Raw genomic sequence first — 18,865 nt, forward strand, 5'->3', positions numbered from 1 at the left:
GCGGGCAGTAGTAAAAGAGAGAAGAATTTGGAAAAGGGCGCTTTATTCAACCGTAGGATTTTACTCTGTGTTTATTTCCACATCTCTCAGTTGTACAGACAAAGTGATTTCCCTGATCATTGCACTTGCACCAGTTACAGTCGTCCAGGAAGGTGCTGTGGGGTATGCAAAACATCCTCCCAATGTGGTGGGAATGTCTCTCCGTCAAATGGGTGTTTTGGACTGGAATTGAGTGTCCTGTGATAAGGCAAAGCGATTTCCTTTAATACTTTGTTGTCACTATATTGCGGAGAAATGAAAGTTTTACCAGTGTGTATGAGATTCAAAAGAACTATCACAAAAAGCACAAGCGTAAATTTCTCTGATCTGGCCATGATGAAGGCGAGATGTAGTCTGGATGAGCTTTCGAATGCTACTGGCCAAGAGACAGGCTCGACCAGACAAAATACACGATGTCTTGTGATCTGTTATCGCACAGCGTGAGGGGTCAAGACGTGACGATAAACCGCGCAAATTTGCCATGGGAAAGTGTGTGACAAGTGTGAGGCAGAGACAGCAATCGAAGGATGTCATCATGAACTCTTGAGGTGATTCCCGAGCGCACACTTGCAGATGTTGTTTGGACCCAAGCAATAAAAGTGTGGAAAATATTTTCTGGGGACTCAATTAGGAAATTTCCATGCAACTTGCTTACCCAGTCTTTCCAGTTCTTTCTAGAAAAGCTTTCGCACACTTGGAAAACAAAAACAGAGGGTTTTTTTTAGATGATAAGCGCCATCAGAACTTAATCACGTGGGGTGATTTTTATTCTAATCTTAATCGAAGTTTGCTGGTGGGCCCTCATGAAAGTCAAAGGGCAAAAGGCAAGATTGTGCATGGGAAAATGTGCAAATCGCTCAATTGTTCATGCATTTTCTCTACTTTGATAAGAATTTAGTCGTACAAATACATAGTAAAGATATTTTTGTGTAGAATTTAGTTTAGCGAATATAAGGCAATTGAAATGAGAGCAATCAGAATTCTCCGACAAATCTCCTTTAAACATTTCTGTCGAGTCAGACGTTCGATAGAAGTCATAGGAAAGCCCAGAGATGGGATGCGATAAGGCGAGAAATTGAACAGGTGTGTTGATTGTCACTTATATGCCACACATGCACAGCACCAAACACGAATATCGGGACACTCATCAATTGACTCCACTTTATTGATATTGCCAATTCTTTCGTCTTGTGAAAAGTGTGGGATTGTGAAAAAGAAACGAAAGTCATTGAGATTGATTTAAATTCCTAGCCAGCACCAATATTTCCTTTGTGGGCCACATTCCAGTTCAATATTATATTTCCACCTTCGACCTTTTGCTGGCTTTTCGTCCACTTCTCACAAGAATCACCTTCAAATCCATTGTGCTTATAAAATGTCAACGATAAATAGAAAAGCTGAGCCACACGAATTCAGCTGTCTTTCGAGATCCGCTTTTCCTCCCAATTCACATTGATTTTTATTCAATATTGTCAAATCACGTCATTTACATATGTTACTCGCATTATTATACTCTTGCTGTGTATTTCCTCCAAATGTCCTGGCATTTCCTTTGGGTGGAGTGAAAATTGCAGAAAATATCCATTCAATTTCGCTCTTGATAGCTTCGTGCGATTTCGCACACCAAGGAAAGTGTGAATGATGACGACCAATTTGGAGGCGCGAAACGCACGCAAAATTTCAATCAATTTCTTGGAGAAATTTTCCCGCATTCCCAGCGGAAATTTCCTCATTCACACTTTCCTCACAAACAGTATCTTAATTACTATCTATTTTATAGATATAGACTTATCACGGCAATATAACAATCATGAATTATTCATTAAAAGAGTTCTTCTTTCTCAATTTCGAGTACAAGTGCGCCTTGGGATCTCTTCACTTTTCCTATTTCTTTTCTGAACACCGAAAAAACATGCTTAACACATTGAAATTACTTCATTCAGCCCGGAAAATCTACTTTAGAAAAGAAGATATAGAAGAGAAAGTGACAATTTTTGGGATTATCACGCAAAGCGGCTCTGATATTTGATGATAATTTGATGTGTTCATAGAAAAGGTCAACAGTGTGTAAAAAAGGCTCTTTAGAAAGTAATTCAGGTTGAATATATTTGTATTTTTAAAGCATTTCACTCAATGCTCAGTCGATGAAAAGTAGAGAAGCTCAAATCATTGAGAAAATAATGTACTCTGTCTTCTTAGTAAGCATTTCCACGCTTTGGGAATTGAAGAATGAACTAAAAGATCTCATGGATCCACATCTGGGTGGTCGTAAAAGCCAGCATCCTAAGGAAACTTTAATGGGCAATGGCAGTTAAAGTTCATCCTCTCGACAGTTAACTTCAACGAGCTGTAATGAGGTGCAGAAACGAGGAAGAATGATAAGCTAATCAAAAGAGATGCCAATAAAAGTAGCCGAGAAAATGGCTCAATATCGATTTGAAGACAGCATGCAAAGTATATTTTCCCAGTAATTCAATTCTTCTCTCCTTTCCTTGCCAATGTGCGACATTTTCAGCTCCTTGCACACAATTCAATTTGGTCGCTGATTAAAGTTTTAATAACGAATTAAGTTGAAGAAAATTAAGCGGGAAAGGCACTTGATTATCTCTTCTCTCACACTCGGCTAAAATGTATCTATCTAAGGCGTCTTCAACGCACTTACACTGGCTTTTCCAATTTTCGAAGGGGAAAATCGAGTTAAAGAATTTCTTTCATGAACTTTTCCTCCATGACCTCTTGCAATGGCAATAAGCGCCACAATTTTGTTCATGTTTTACAAATTATCTCACCCAATATAACCCTTCTAATTTTCGCGAAATTCAAGACATGCCTTTTTGAAATGCCACTAAGTTGAGATGTGAGCCAATGAGATTTAAATTACTCGGTGAAGTGGTAAATTTGTCAAAAATTAGTAAATTCTGACATTAAATTGGGAGAAAAACAAGAAAATATTAAGAGATTGACAGTGTAATACTAAGAAAAAAAATTTCACACTTGAAAACTCTGCACATATGATAAAGAAATAAGAAAATATTGAGAGAATATCATTTGGAGCATGATTTCATTGATTTCTCGCCATTGTCGTAACATATATTTAAGATACAAATTGTGTATGAAAGTCAAATTTATTGATACTGTAGATACTCTTAATTTCATGCTATGTTTATTATTAGTTTATTGCGCCACTGTATTTCAATGTTATACATATTAAGTAATACATATATACCAGACTGAGACTCACATCTTTCAATGCCTTTAGACTAAGTAGAAATTGCAATTAGCGCTCTTCGACTCCTCTTAAGGCTCATATACCAGTCGAAAGCATGGAAAATCCCGTGTGAAAAGTGGCATGAAAATGGGGAAACCTTTGTGCTAAAATTGGTCTCTTGTTTTCAAAATCTTTTGATTAAATTCTCTTAGGACATTTTAAAGAAACCGCACACAATAAAATGGCTGTGAAAAAAACCAAGTTTCATTCTTATTTGCATCTCTTCAATTCAATCAATTTTTATGATTCTGTTCTGATTGTGTTGGCGTGAAAAAGATGTGAATTGGAGGGAATGTAAGTGACTTGAGGGGATGAAAATGGGATGGAAATATTGAATAATTTCATGTGAATCTGTACAAGGATGACAATTTAGGAGACTGATAAAAAGGTACAAATAAATTACATTACTTAGGCATGGAAGTGGAGAGAGAGAACGAAGAAATCGTGTCAAATATTGACGAGGGAAAATGGGAAAAGTTTCATCATAGACCTGAAATTTCTATGTGGACTCGAAGCTGCTAATCCCCCAGTCTGTTCACCCCTAATCATTTGACTGTCCGTCTCTCCCCATTCATATCGTACATTTAGTTAAACAAGTGGAAGAATTAGAGATATTTTCACATAATAATCGCTCATCATCGCAGAATTGTAACACAACAAGAACTATTATACCATAGAATCTTAGAATCGTTCTCAGTTTCACAATTACTTTATCGCTTTTAGCTACAACTTTATCTTACCCTCATCTGTTCCTTAGCTGTAAAGGATTCTAGATTGTTAACATTTATAGTGGTAGGTCTTAAGTCTAAAACTGTCCATTCACTCAGCGGGGTTCTTAGAGGATCTGAAGATTTTCGCAATTCCTGAATTTTGAGTCTTCTTTGCCCAGAATCCACGTAATCATTTGACGAGCCTTCATGCTGGCTCTCATTACGCTCCGGGACTTGTACCAGTGCGGCGAAGAGCCTTCTCTTGATCCCTGAAAGGATTTTAATGGCACATTTATTTAGGAAAGTTGTCGAAGCGATAGATAAAGATTCTCACCTGAAGCAAACTGTGTTCTTTCTTCAAGCGAATTTGTGTTAACGTTCCGGCCAAAAGTTCATCCACATTGTGATTAATGCCCACGGAGACTTCAATGAATTTGGCACGGAAGGTGCACGCCAAGCACTTTCCATCTGAAATGAAGAGCGCTCTTTAAATTAAGAGCATTCCTCGCGGGAGCGCTCAATTGAGTCGGGATCGTGTGAGTTGAATAAAATTCCCTTTACTTTTTTCTCGCACTGCAGTTTGCTCTCTAATTAATTGAATTGCCGGGACATGGAATTATTTTCCTCCTCTGCACTTTTGCCCTCAAAATGGCACACACATAGTAAATAGTTAATGTCACGGCATTTCAACTGGGCGCGCGAGCGTGGAGAATTACCTTGAGCAGAAACTGCTCTAGATCGGGCCAAATCAATCTTGTTGCCCACGAGAATCACACCACGAGATCTCACGAGATCCATGTCCTGGAGCATCGAGATGAGCTGCTCGGCGCGACTGAATGAGGCCTTGTCCACCACTGAGTAGACCACAAGAAATGCATCAGCTTTCTCCAATTCGTCCTGGAAGAGGAGTGCCAAAGGACATAAAAATTATTTATCTTTCTCTTTAGCAACTCCGATGGCAATAATATTTTATTTGAAAATCTATATGAAGCAGTTTGAGGTCAAGTTAGGCAATTGCCTTTATGAGGTTATCCTTTCGTTCATTCACTCTACTAAAATAATGATTACATGGATCTATTTTGGGGTGGTAATCAAATTATTCACAATTCCCTTGATATTTGGCAATATTTCCCACTCAATCAACCTTTCGAACTCACCTTGTTTCCACGCCATGTTAAGAAATTCAATTCTGATTCTATTCCATTGAGGATTATTGAAATATTCTGCTCGTCTATTGATTCTGTAATAGACAACAAGATATGATCTATAATAGCGTGACATATTTGCTATTATATTAAAAACTTAGATTATGGGATCGTAAGCAAAGTTTTATGCGAAAATATGAGATATGATAAGAATTCTATAAAACTTTGTCATAGTCGAGAAATGTGAATAAAATCTGTAATAACTGATAGGAATGGCAAAAGCAGTATGAAATGAAAAGTAGAACAACTATACTTCTACAAGCTCAAACACATTAAAAATAATATTTTTATCCTATATATTTTAGAATATATAATTGAAGACCTCAGAAATAAAATATCTGTTAGGCTCATATAAATTTCAATAATCATTACATCATGATAGGGCCAAAAAGATAATACTTTTAAACAGGAAATGCTTTCACCTGGTCCCTCATAGGCATTGATGCACTCGGAGGTGCGGAACTGGGAAACCAGGGCCGCCTTGCCCACTCCCGGGGCACCGAGCATCGCCACCTGAAAAGTCTCCACGTTGGCGGCTGTCGTGACGGCTTCCTCGGCGCGCGCGTGAATAGGACTCGTGGGCACCAAACTGTTGCTCCTGGAGCGTCTCCGTCGAAATGAGTCGCCACGATTGATGACGCCTTTGCGGGGTGAATCAACCGAGAAGATGAGATACAATTACTCTGTGCCAGGCCGCAAAACCCAAAGACTCCGCGGTTTATCAATTCAATTTAACGCTTTGCTGCTTTCATTTCCATTTTATCCAACCCACAAATTGTGGCGAAATGGTTTAGGGTGAGTTGAGAAGAAGATTAGAGGATAATTGTGATGTGTTTTTGCCACGGATTTTTCTACTCTACGGAATTACTTTCTGTTGTTATCCGCACAATCCTGGGATTTCATTACGTGATCTCCGGAGGATACTCACCTCCTTTTGTACTGCTAAACGTCCGCAGTCGATAATTGTCATCATCGTCATCAGCTGGGTTGTATTGAAAGTTGGAAGGGACATCCAGAAATGTGGTGGTTGGTTTCCGTTGACCTATAGAGATGCGTAAAGTAAAACTGTAATTCTACACATACCTATCTATGTGAAACAAGATTTTATCGTGTTTTAATTGATAGCGTATCGAGAGGGGTTAAATGCTATTCTCACCCCATGGGATGAGTTGAATTCAATCGCTTGGGATAAGCGGATTCCAATTTCCTTTTAAGCACGCCACAAAACCACAGATAAACACTTTCTAAAGATGATATTAAACTGTATTTGATCTATTTCAATTACAAGTTGATACAAAAATATGAAGAATCATGCAAAATATGACATTCTCATATCATTATTCGTGACGTGCATTATAAAATTATTTGCTAAAAAGTCTCGTCGTTTCCAATTTCCCTTTGCAAAAGGATGTTGAGCTTCCTAACTTTCGAACTTTCCAAAGATTCACTGCCAAACAAGATAAAGCCAACGAAGCTGACAAGGAAGTGTGAAGAAAAACACTTTTATCCTGTCTGGCGAGGCGCGCCCACAAAACACATCCTTTCTTGGGCACCCCACAAACTTTGCAGCCTCCCGTCGGAATGACTTTGCATTGACTCGCAAGGACGCCTATTTGAATAATGACACCGAATGGGTGAATGGAAGCGCAAATGAATAAACATTTGGCACACATTGTTTCCAATTTATGGGCAAACTTTGTGGAATGAAAACAGGGCGGAAATTGTGTAAAATCGACTTTGCAAATGAACAATTGATTTTTGATTAAGCCGCGTCGCGTCAAGCGATTGAGGGTAGAAATTTTCCCAGCAATTTCCCAGTTGAACAGCGAGGCTTCTTTTTCAGGACTGGGGAAAAAGTTTTCTCGAGCTGCGGCTTTTCTTTGTGCGATTTTCTCCTCCTTTTTCTCATGAATGCGTGTGCAGGATAAATTGAAAAAGTCATGTTTTAACTGATGACGAATGATTTATCTGCGTTTATTCTTGTTCTTTTCATCGTGCATCATTTATTTCGTGGACTCCAAAATACATTTTACCAAGCACGGAGAAAAATCCGAGAAATTCACTTTATCTCATCCCAAACCCTCGAAAAGTCAGGCGTGGGATTTATATTTTTCTCTCGCATGAATTGCTCTTTCTCCCACTTGGATTTCTGGGTGCGGATTTATGAGAAATAATGTAGTTTGTATCTTGCAAATGCCGGAGTCTCGGCATTAATTTAAATAGTCATTTGCAATCTCATTTTCAGTTGCCGCAATTTCCTCTGGGATTCATTGGTGATCCCTGGGAACAAGGCCCAAACTGTCTTTTGTTTTCCTCTCCCTTTTTTAAATGACTTCGTCGTGAATAATTCCATATTGCCGCGAGCCTTCTTGTAAACTTTCGACCTCATTCCCATTCCCAAAGCCTCTCTCAATGGCTCTTAAGTTAATTTTCATGGCAATTTTCCTCGGAGGAATTGCACTTGAAGCAATTTATTTAGGAAGTCTGTGACTCTGGTCAGTGCTTATTCATTAACACAGTAGCTCAGTAGTCATTAATTAATATACAAAAGTAAGATAAAGATCAGTAAAACAGATGATAATTTAAGTAAAGGTTGGCCTTATTAGTTATTATTTCGTATCATTTGTCAAATTCTAATATTGTTAGTTCACAGCTCTCGAAGATCAATATTATATTATATTTGAGAAAAATCAATAAGAAAAAAAGATTATATCATTGGATTTCCATTGACAATAATTAGGTAATTGGCCAAATTCAAAAAATTCCAAATAGTTATGTTCTTTATAGAAATGCTCACTCTGAGTGTGAGTTGGCCTCCTCTGAGATCCTCTTCTTCGCTGTGGTGGCGTCTCTGTGTCATTGAGCCTAGGTTCACTGGTGCAGTGTGATCTGCTGGTCTCCTGGAGATTGCTGGGCGGCGGTTGTGTCTTCCGCTTTACGGATCTGGCGCCGGTGATTCTGGCACTTTGCGATCGCGTTGCCGGCCGGCGACGCCTGTAGCTCGGAGTCCCATTGTCTGGGGTTCCACTGCCCGATGGCGGCAGCAGGACATTCTCAAGACTCGTGCTGGCTGGGGCGCAGATTGAAGCACTTCGTGTTTTCGTGTAATTTATCCTCGAGTGCGGAGATATGTCATCCATTTCTATTGCTCGATCCTTCCTCGATTGCCACTGGCTGACAGGGATTTATTTCACTTGAAATGGCATTTAATTTGCTTCACACTATCCGCACCGCATCGTCATAGATTTGTTGGCTGTACTGGACTGAAAAGAAGTGGAGGAAAAAAGAGGTGGAAAATGTATTTTTATACCTGACTGAGAGATAAGGGACCTGGTGAAAGGCTGACAGGGTGTTTGTAGAAAACTTCACCACATGAGTTATACAAATAAGATATCAATCTGCTGAATGGCCTCACAATGCAAGTCCCTTCATCACATCGCCTAAGCAAACGCTTGGAGGCAATGAAGAGGGCCTTTTAATTACACCAGAGCTTTTGCCGTGAAAAATGAAAAGCTTAATAGCACTCTAGGCAATCTTTGCATGAAACTAGATTTTGAAAAGGAACAGAAAATGAGCATTTTCTCTTGGAAAATAAAGTTGAGAAAGGCTTTTTAAAATGTAATAACTCTGATGGATTTTCAATATAAACTGCTACAGTAATGAATTCAAATTTACTAAATTTCTTTTAAAGCAGATTTGTACCATTGTGAGATGTATACAGTGATATTCACTTGATTATGCTTTTGTTCGGGCCACAGTTTCAGATATATTCTATATTTATGCTGAAATTTGGTAGTAAAAGAGAAATTTAAGAAACTTTTCCTGCGCTGGTGCTCATATTCAATTTATTGGAGAGAAAATTTATGTAATTAATTAATGACAAAGTATACTCATTCTCTAAATTAGGCGATATGTCAACCTAAATTGGTGCCTATAAATAAAAGAGCAACTCTACTTATGCCAGGAAGACGTGCTATGTCTTGACGGTACCGTAGGGAGAATGACATATAATTATTGTAATAATCGGTATATAAAAACCATTCAATCCAGCTAAATTAATATCATTAATACATTGCTGATGGCTAATAATTGAATTTTCAATAAAATTATATCCATGACAGTCATGTTATAAATTCAATACAAAAATAGATTTTAATTAAAATTGATTTTCCTATATTGCACATTTACATTTCAATTGTTAAATATCTTTTCTCATTTGTGTAAGTAGTGAAATGTAGAAAATGAAACTTTCTTACAAAAAGACTATACATTTTTATAACTTTTTCAATTTAATACGAAAAATTATTTGTCTTGTAATTCCTAATTACGCCCCTAATATTGCTATAGAATAATATCTTCTAATTTTATTTAGAAAAATATTTCAAAGTTTGGCTTACTTTTGCATCACATACTTTGAAAATTTAATTACATATCGATTTGCGTGGTGAAAGTCTTGCTTTTGTGCAATTACATAGTCGCTTCGGTGTGTCTATTGCAAGCCAGACGCAGTGAATCAAATGGGAAAGTTGAGTAGATTCGAGGGGCTGTGCTTTAAGTTCCCCTCCCAATCCTGTCGACTCTGCTCTCAACACTTCCTGCCACCTTAAATATTTCAACTTAATCGCACCAGATTTCGCAATGAATTTATCACAATTTTCAACTTTGCGGAAACTCCATTTACTTTCTCAACATCATGTGTAACTCTTGATTGAAATTCTGTGGCTTCACAGGGATTTTCACCCGAGTGCCGGATATGGTAAAAAGTCTCATGTTAACTTGTAATTTATCTTAAGCAATCTCGCAGTTTTCTCTATTGAGGAAATGGACTTTAATGTTTCAGAACATTCCATCTAAGAACATTTAAAGAAAATCATCTCCAAAGATGAACATTCGACGAATTCAATCGCAGATACTGATTTCAGATCCTTGTGAAGAACCACTAAATCAAAAGCCATGCTGGCGATACTGCTGATGAATTTGTCATTCAAGGAATAACCACTAAAAATGTGTTTCTGTGACAGGACAATCGAGGTGAGGATAGAAATGAATTTTGAATGACGCCACATCTTCACACAACACCTTGTCAGACAGACAGGGAACTGCGATAAATCCTCACGAAAGGCTGTTTAAAAGTCGATGAAATATTGTTACTTGAATGCTAAACTTTTACATTATTCAACATCAATTGCATAGAATAGCAACAATGCTTTCAGTGGCAGAGTTGATAGGCATTCATAATGGTACAACATTTATGTGTGTGATTTTCTGGTATTTTCTAATCGGTAAATTTTCACAATATCCATCCTTTTTGAAAACATGAGATTTTCTAACAAGATTTTGATGAATTTTCATTAGACATCTACTGTATGTGAAAAACAGTGTCATAAATAATCTAGAACTACAGCAACTCTAGTGTAATAATTCAGCAACTGTTTGCAGTTTTAGTACATATAGCAGGAAGCACGGTCATTTTCGCGTTTTTCCACCCACTCACTCCCAAATGACCGAAAAATACAATTATCACGCAATCCAATTGCGGATAAGTGGTCACATTCGAGTGTTGATAATGCCTTCATATTTACTGACACACCACAAAAAGCCGCACATGCAAAAGCGTGGAAAATTGCCACTAAATGCAGTCCGTGTGCACACTAATCTTGAGAGTAAATTCCTCGGTTTAGAAATGACCCGGAGATTATCACTAAATTATGGCGTTAAGGGTGGGCTTCAGTGGGCAATTATAGTAGGATTGTTGCCTTTCAGTCATATGAATTATTGAGGGATATTTTGTAATACCTCGGAAATCACCGAAACACGCACACTTCTTTTCCTGGTATAATAAATTCGGTGTCGCGTGGAGAAAATTCTTGAGTTGAAATGAAAGGAAAAGAGAAAAACTTCCACCATGGGAAATTGTGGTCAATTTAATGATGACTAAAGTTAGAGGTGTTTTAAGAGAGTGTTTTGTAAGATTTTTTCCCTCTTTAAGACAAAGTTGTTTGAAGTTGTAGGAAAGAATAACAATTTCACCCTGCAGAATTTACTCATTTATTCATCCAGAAACTGTCTCTTCTCTCTCACTTGTGGAATCCTAAATTTCGTAAGGCTAAATTTACGATGATCGGCACATGTGAGCCCTTCTCAAGCTCAAGAAGAAGCGTATCTCATTGAAAATTCTCCCCCTCGGCGCAGAATTTTTCCCTCGTGTAAAGTTATATTGTCACAGGGAAGACGTGGTAGAGGAAAAATCCAGGAGATTTCACTCGAAAGCTTCTCCAGTATTTGCTTGCTCCACTTCCCATTCCCACCCTCAGAACTGCGAAACTGCCATTTCGACACCTGACTTCCACGCCAAAATACCCAGCAAATATTCCTGAGGCAAGAAGCGCTTGCATGCCTTTGTCTCCCTCCATGGAAAACGTGCGCCGAAATACCACAAAAATTCACCTCATGCGACAGAATTTGTTGGCTAAACATTTGTCTCATGAATTACATTCTTTCCCCATTTGAATCACTTCATTTTCCACAATGAATGAGTGACAATTTATCAAAAGAGAGCGAGACGCTAAAGTGAATGGCGTGTATTTCAGTGTCAATCATATAAATGGATATCGCCAATAAATTGTGCGGGTGAAGCATACAATAAACAGAGTGAGAGTGTGTCTTCTAGTGAAAAGTTGGGGGAAACTTAAGCATGCAATGGCACAAAGAGCTCGAATGTGAGATGAATTATCAGCCAATGTGTTTCGTTGAATGTAGGCAGGCGTAAAACTTCTTACAGGCTGATAAAATTTCCCGGGAAAATTGATTTCTCGTCTCAATTGCTCAAATGTGGTGAATACGACGTATTTATATATGTTTGATGAGGAGATGAGAGTGGAAAAGGCTATCATCTGAGAGATAGTAAAAATCATTTTTGCGCTATAAGCAAAATCGAGTAAAGCATAAGTCATATGCAAATGATCATTTTCTTAATATTTCCTGTAAGTTCATCATCATAACTATGGTTTAAACAGCATAGTGTGCAACATCTGAAGCTATATGCACGGTGTTATATCATATAAGTTCATATTACATCGGAATCAATTTTTCATAAGACAAAGACAGCTTGTTTCTTGCTTCTTTTTTTTAATAACACACTTCCCTTATCCCAATTTTCTCTTCAGAGCACTTTTCATTACAAATCATTGAAAATTTTTATGAGAAAATGTGTGAAGAAAAATGTTTTGTAAACACAATGAAAATAAGTGCGGCTTCAGCACATTTGTGCGGGAGTGTAGACAGGAATGGGCGAAAAAATAGCGCCAAAGTGAAAAGTGAGAGCCCAACTCGCGTGGTTATATTTTAGCGCTCAATGTTCCAATTTAAACAAGACGCGTTTTCGCATGAAATCAATCAAATGAAGGGGGATGGAGATGGGATTAAATACTCTGCGAAAGACATACAAACACTCCTCTTTCTCTTGACTTGTCCCAAATCACGTGGGAATTTATTTCCGTCTTCATTCGGACAGTCAGTGGCTTTAAATGTGAGGCACGCAAGTTGAAAATACACTCGGATTTGGGAGAGTCTGTCAATTTGCATGCTGGGGAAGATTCAAGATCCCTCACAGAGATTTGTGTCAGAGATCTGTTGAAAAATTTAAAGGAACATCCATTGTCCTTCTGGCCTCTTTCTCCCAATTCGGGGAAAACCCCAAGTAAGCTCCTCGCACGCTTGAACTGGATTCAGCATCTATGTCTAAAAATACCCGCACGACGAGACAGACGAACAATTCAATTTGTCTTCTTTGAATATATGCAGGAAAGTATCGCTTTCATATGACATTGGCGCATATTGACTGATTTTTACTAGGGATGCAATATTTTGTAGATTTCATGCCACTCTGCGTGTGATTGGATTTTAATTTAATCCAGTTGTGCTAAAAGCTCCACATCCGATTCATAACGGCACCAGCGTCGGTTTTCCGGGGAAAGAGGGAAGTGTCACGAGCACATCTGTCTGCAAATCATATCTCGCACTTCGTCATCACAGAAAACTTCACTTTCCCCAGACACTTCGCATGAGAGCATTACAAGCGAATCCACCCCAGAGCATCTTGTATTGGAAAATGCGACACAATAAGATGCGATATCACTAAACGAGTTGTGAGCTGGAGTGGGGACTGAATCAGAAATTGGCTAAAGAGAAAGGTGGGTAAAAATGTGATGAATTAAATAAATATAGTAGAATTAGCTATATTAATACTGTAGACAAATTTATTTAAATTTCTTCACCTTTAATTTGAAATGATGTTCAATTGTACTTAAATGCAAAATTTTAAAAGTATCTGATCCATTTACACAGATAAATGACAAAACCCATGTACTTAATAGACAATGCTGTACGAACATGATTCCATGAGACTTTCCAAGCTAATGCATGTGGACTAGGTTGCCTGATAACTCAATACTGCCGTTGTATTCTCATCATTACCTTGTAATCTCTTGCCAGAGAACCCATCTTGCGGAGGGTTGGAATGGTTTTCCCTTTAATTGTTTCCTCCCTTTTCGTTGATGAATATTCATGAACGCTCTCATGAGACGACAAAAATAGCGCTTCTGCAACTCAAACAGTTGCCCTGTAGCTGCAAAAAGTTGCATTTTGCAAGGTGAGTCTGTAATTCCGTACAGATTCCCAGAAGTTTCACAAAGCAAATGTAAAATGACCTCAATTTGATTTGTATAATTATATCAATTTGCCGTGTGTGAAAATTCAGCAGGAATAATTGAGATTCTTCAACCACTTTTTATGTGTCATAAATTATTCAATTAAAACAAACAGATGCAGGCTTAGCTGAGATGTAAGCCGTATTTTATGACTGAGATTTTGTCCTCCATTTTACGAGGGTGACCACAGGTGGAGAAACTTGATATTTCATGAGTCACAATTTTCCTCCACACTCCACCGAACATTTTTGCAGAATAGGTGAGATGAAAAGTGTTTCTTAGTCGTAAATTCGTAAGAATTTTTTTATTAAAAAGAAGAGACAACTCATAGTAAGTTGTTATATTGATATTATAACCCACATATTTTTTGCGTTTTCCTGTGCTGAAAGCTATGTCTGTATGTTAAAGGGTTCGTTGACACACCTCAGTGCTTTTCCCCATCATTTGTAAATTTAACATGCTGAAAGTGCATCGTCAAGTTGGTGTGAAGAGCTAAATAATCGAAATTGACCTCGTAGTCGTTCAGTGTCCAACCCGGCAAATGGTCTCTGGGTCGAAGAGAAATGTTACTGCGGTATTTATACCAAATAAATCGCTGTAATGGGTTAATTTTAGAATATTTCATCTAAACATTTACTGTATCCTTCGCCATTTAACCGCTCTTTTATGTAAATAGAATGCTTCCATAAGCAATAATGTTGGTTTTTATGTCTCATCCGATCTCTGTAAACTGCTTAAATATTTTAACAATTTTCTCAGTGGTTTTGCATTTTACCACCTCCGCACGCGCTCTTACTTTTCGGACTTATTGGCATTTTCACACCCATATCGATATCTTTAGTGGGCGTGATTTGAATTGCTTCTTCGTGACTCTTCAACTGGTGAGCATATACATTCTATCTGGTCTAGGCATCTGCTAAGATATTTATTGCAATTGTTGTCACAGGGTTCGGCTGATCCCTTGGGAAATCGTCTAAATTTTCCACTCTTTTCCCTTCACTGAACTTCTCGGTAATATTTGATGATCTGCCCAAAGGGACTTATTCGTTTACAGTCAAATTAATAGGTTTTATGGGACGAACTATATCATAAAATACGTTCTCTTATCTTTCGTTCAAATCCTAACTTTGACCCAAGCCTGCTCTATGTTTAGTTGCAGTTTTAGGAGAATAAAAGTTTACATTTCAAGTGAAATTCATCACTATTTGAAGAGAATTTTGAAGTAAAACGTTTGTAAGCACGACTGAAATTTGTATCAAAATTACGAAGGCTTTCATTATAAGTTTTAAATTGAGTTGTACATATCTGAAATACAAATTTTGACCAAAATTCGATTTAAATCGAATTTTATTACAGTAAAGATGTAAGCTTTGATTTTAAACCTCTCTTCCTGGAGTCCTACAGGAGATCACCTTTAATTCTTTTCATCATTTCTGCTTACCTGACGATGTTTTAGTGCAAAAAAGCCAAAGGGAAAAAGTTGATGATGAAATTCTTTAAAATTCTTACGTGGAATTTTCACTCGAACAAGTTTTTTAATCAATTCCCTTTCCCCTTTGCGTAGAACTTCCGACAGCTGAAATCTCAGTGGATTATCGCACGGATTTCCCTGAAGTATCATCTTCCGCAGTTAAAAGATTTGTCTCCTTCCACTCTCGGTTTTCACGATGGACTTGATGAACTTGTTGGTTTGTCAGGCAAACGACTTAAAATAATGACGCGAGGGAATTAGCAAAATTTAAAGAGAGACGCGATTTTTTGCTCGTCTCTGACATTGTGTCGCCAGAATGACTGCCATTCCACCCTCCTTAACCTCTGTGATGTGGGGAACACCTCAGAAGGAGGATGGCATCCCATTGCTGGAAGTGTTCCAAATGCCGCATTTAGAAGCTCTCTTGCCACCTTCTGCAAATATTGATTTAAGAGGCACAGATTTCGATGGGGTTTCTTCCATACTAATTTTGCCCGCATTTAATAGACATTCGGTGGAAAACGGATCCGCCGGTAAGAAGGTTAAGCGCGGCGGTTTTTCTTTCGCCTAAACACCCATATTTCATGACAAATAATTGCACTTTCCTTTGTCACGGAAGTCTTTAACATAAAATGCTTGTTTATGCTTGAAAGATTTACATTTCATTGAGGGGCTTTAAAAGGAGAACGCAAAAAATGACGCGAGATTAAACTTAAGCTTTTATTCTAAACACGAGAGAATGTTATTTATAGAGCAAAACTCTGAGCTATTCGTGAACAAGACAACTCGAATACCGATTCCGTGCATTCATCACAGAATGGAGCTGTTGAAAGATATGTTATGTACCATATATACTTTTTGAATTCACTGCTCAATAAAATCCTTGTGAGACAAGCATTAATGGCTCATTTAGTAACCTTCGACGACCTGCCTAAAACACTGTTTCGGAATTATTAAATTGATTTAATAAAGTTCTCGTCTGATGTGTAAAAGTAGCACTTTTACAAAGGTCATTACACAACCTACAAATCTCTGAAACGTACAAATTTTGCCTTATTGTTTCTTTTAGTGGTTTCTAATGCAGATTTTCGTTTATTTTCACACAATATGATCAAATTAATTGACCGATTTTTTTAAAGTTATACATTTTTCTTTCTCTGACTGAGAAAATTTGACGTGCAATCTATGTACATACATATTAAAGCTTCAAGAGTCCCTATTTATACTGACATTATTGTTTACACGTGAAGTAAGTCTAATTGCTTTTCGATAAATTCATTTGGTAATTTAACGATTTCTTCTTGGAGCGCTCTGATTCCGTATGCCAGTGAATATAATAATCAAATTCGGAACTACAGGTAACTACAAGGTACGAGCCCACCTGTGAATCCACCCCAGCGGGAGAATGAACCCCAGCCATTTGGCGGAAGTTGAAAATAAACACTCTCATTGTATAAATAAATTTCCACTTGCTATGTGAGGTGATTGATCAGGGTGGATGAGAACGTGAAAAAGCTGCGAAAAGCGGTGGCTGTTCGGAAAAAGGCACCCCAATAGACAAAAATCACCCACTTTCCCACCCTTCGCGACACCCACAGGGGCGGAAAGTGGGAGGCGAATGATCAATTTGTGGACGCACACCGCATGTACATTAGAGCTGAGTGTGCTCTCACCCTTTGCAGCTCCTCATTCGCCCCCGGGGGCCGCCTAATAATCAATATTATGCACTAAATTGGACAAAAGTTAATGTTCGCTGAGGTATGCTAAGAGACACAGAGCTTGTGCTCCCGGTGTCGCGCGCCTTTGGGAAAAGCCCGCACAAGAGACGCGATCTCGAGAATTTTCTCTCCTCACGAGGAAATTCCATCAAGAGAGCAAAATACCTCGTGCAAAAGTGGAGGAAGACTTATAAATAGCCATTTTAGTTTCATCTTTGCAGCATAAAGTGAAAAAACGACACACACAAGCATCGCAGTGTAAATGACTAAAGAGATGAAAATAGAATTATTTTGTAGAACATCATATATGTATTTCTAGGGTAGAAACATTTCACGAATTTTCGCAGAACTGCCACGACGTGCGTCCAGCAGATTGCGAGGTTGTGATTATGATTTGGCAGTTTCTGAAGTGAAGGTAGTGAAAGTGAGAATTATTGTAAATTAAGATCAGAGATTAGGATGTATGATTGATGTTTTTCCAGCCAACTTGAGAGTGATATTGGATTTATTTCTTAAAGACTTCCTAGGTCACATGCAATGAACCATAAGGTAAGTAAGTGTTTCCGAACTAGTTTCCTCCATCACTGTCGATTGTTATATTCTCACTGTGGAAATGACTCAATAATTGATTGACAAGGGGTGGCAATATAGCAAACATACAAACAGACTCACCGTTGACTTTAAAACACACAACCCTAAAAAGTCCGTCTAAAAGAATCACAATCGCCTTTCACACCATTGGCGAATGAGTTGCGGAAATTGTTAAAAAATGCACTGACACTGGCTGCAAAAATTGTGAAAGAACTAATAATTTTTCCAGAGACTAATGAAATTTTCGCGTGTGAATCACAAAAGGCTGCCACTAACAGCGTATAGAGACGCTCTTCCTTGTTGGAAAACTATCGAAAAGAAACACACGTCCGCATCGCACGAATCGCGTCACCGAACTAAAAGTTCATCCTCACACTCGTGACTTCGCCAGTGTCGACGAGGAAAATCGGGAAATTGATGTGTTATGTCGGCCACTGAATATTTATACACATGAATGTGTAGTGGAGAAAATTCACACTGTAGCCCGAAAGGCATGAAACACCTTCGCCATGAACAGGAAGTCGTGCTGAATCCTCGATGAAATTCCCAATGAATTCCCCTGAGGACACCCGCAATCATCCTCAGATTCTGCAGTCAATTTTGCAAAAGAAAAATTCTCTCTCTCTCTCTTTCCCTCACTTTCCTTAGCGGCACCTTGCCGTGGCCCTAGAAGTCCGCATGGCACTGTACGGGTGAACACAAATCGGTTGGAGAAAGAACACCGAGTCGACGCATTTGTGGCATATTCTTCACCTCCCCTTCAGCACCACCCCAGCTCGCGCTCCTTTCAATCATGAAATAGTTGGGATTGTGATCCCGAGTTGGGAAATGCAACTGTGCCATCCTTCTTCCTTTTGTGGGGCACGCCACCGCCCCCAACGGCTATTGATTCATGCATAAGCCGGAGGGCGAGAGTGTATTATGAATTTCACCCATTTCGGTGCAGGTTTTATCTGCACTTTGCAAATGCATCCCTCATTTCCTGGCAATGAGCCCTTTGGCTCGCGCGACTACTGAGGAATTACAACCACTCAATTTGTAGGCCCCATCATTTCCGACAGGAAATTATCATTCACCTTTTGAGGGCCCAAGATTCCCGTCTCAACACCCCTAAAACCCACACATAACAATTTTCACCGTATCTCAGGTGAAAAT

At 38.5% G+C, this 18,865-nt stretch overlaps 1 protein-coding gene across 2 annotated transcripts; it reads right to left on the reverse strand.

Moving 5' to 3' along the window:
- Window positions 1-26: 26 nt before the first annotated feature.
- On the reverse strand, window positions 27-18,046 carry LOC132263432 (GTP-binding protein RAD). Of its 2 annotated transcripts, XM_059763195.1 has the most exons (9): window positions 17,792-18,046; window positions 8,020-8,485; window positions 6,151-6,264; window positions 5,645-5,863; window positions 5,175-5,257; window positions 4,734-4,914; window positions 4,352-4,485; window positions 308-4,286; window positions 27-237 (listed from the first exon to the last, which is right to left on the reverse strand). In XM_059763195.1, exons 2-8 carry the CDS (start codon window positions 8,360-8,362, stop codon window positions 4,143-4,145), a joined length of 1,218 nt encoding a protein of 405 aa, XP_059619178.1. In that variant the 5' UTR covers window positions 8,363-8,485; window positions 17,792-18,046; the 3' UTR covers window positions 27-237; window positions 308-4,142. The 2 variants fall into 2 exon arrangements, with proteins under 2 accessions (XP_059619178.1, XP_059619179.1); XM_059763196.1 differs by lacking the exon at window positions 5,645-5,863.
- Window positions 18,047-18,865: the final 819 nt, after the last annotated feature.

Source organism: Phlebotomus argentipes, unplaced genomic scaffold, assembly GCF_947086385.1.
Source record: "Phlebotomus argentipes unplaced genomic scaffold, Phlebotomus argentipes genome assembly contig_15, whole genome shotgun sequence".
Lineage (NCBI taxonomy): Eukaryota > Metazoa > Arthropoda > Insecta > Diptera > Psychodidae > Phlebotomus > Phlebotomus argentipes.

Coding starts and splice junctions, on each gene's coding strand:
- LOC132263432 (XM_059763195.1), bottom strand. CDS start 8,362: ATGGATGACATATCTCCGCACTCGAGGATAAATTACACGAAAACACGA. Junction 4,915..5,174: donor TAACATGGCGTGGAAACAAG/GTGAGTTCGAAA, acceptor CTCCTCTTCCAG/GACGAATTGGAGAAAGCTGA. Junction 4,486..4,733: donor TAGAGCAGTTTCTGCTCAAG/GTAATTCTCCAC, acceptor TCTTCATTTCAG/ATGGAAAGTGCTTGGCGTGC.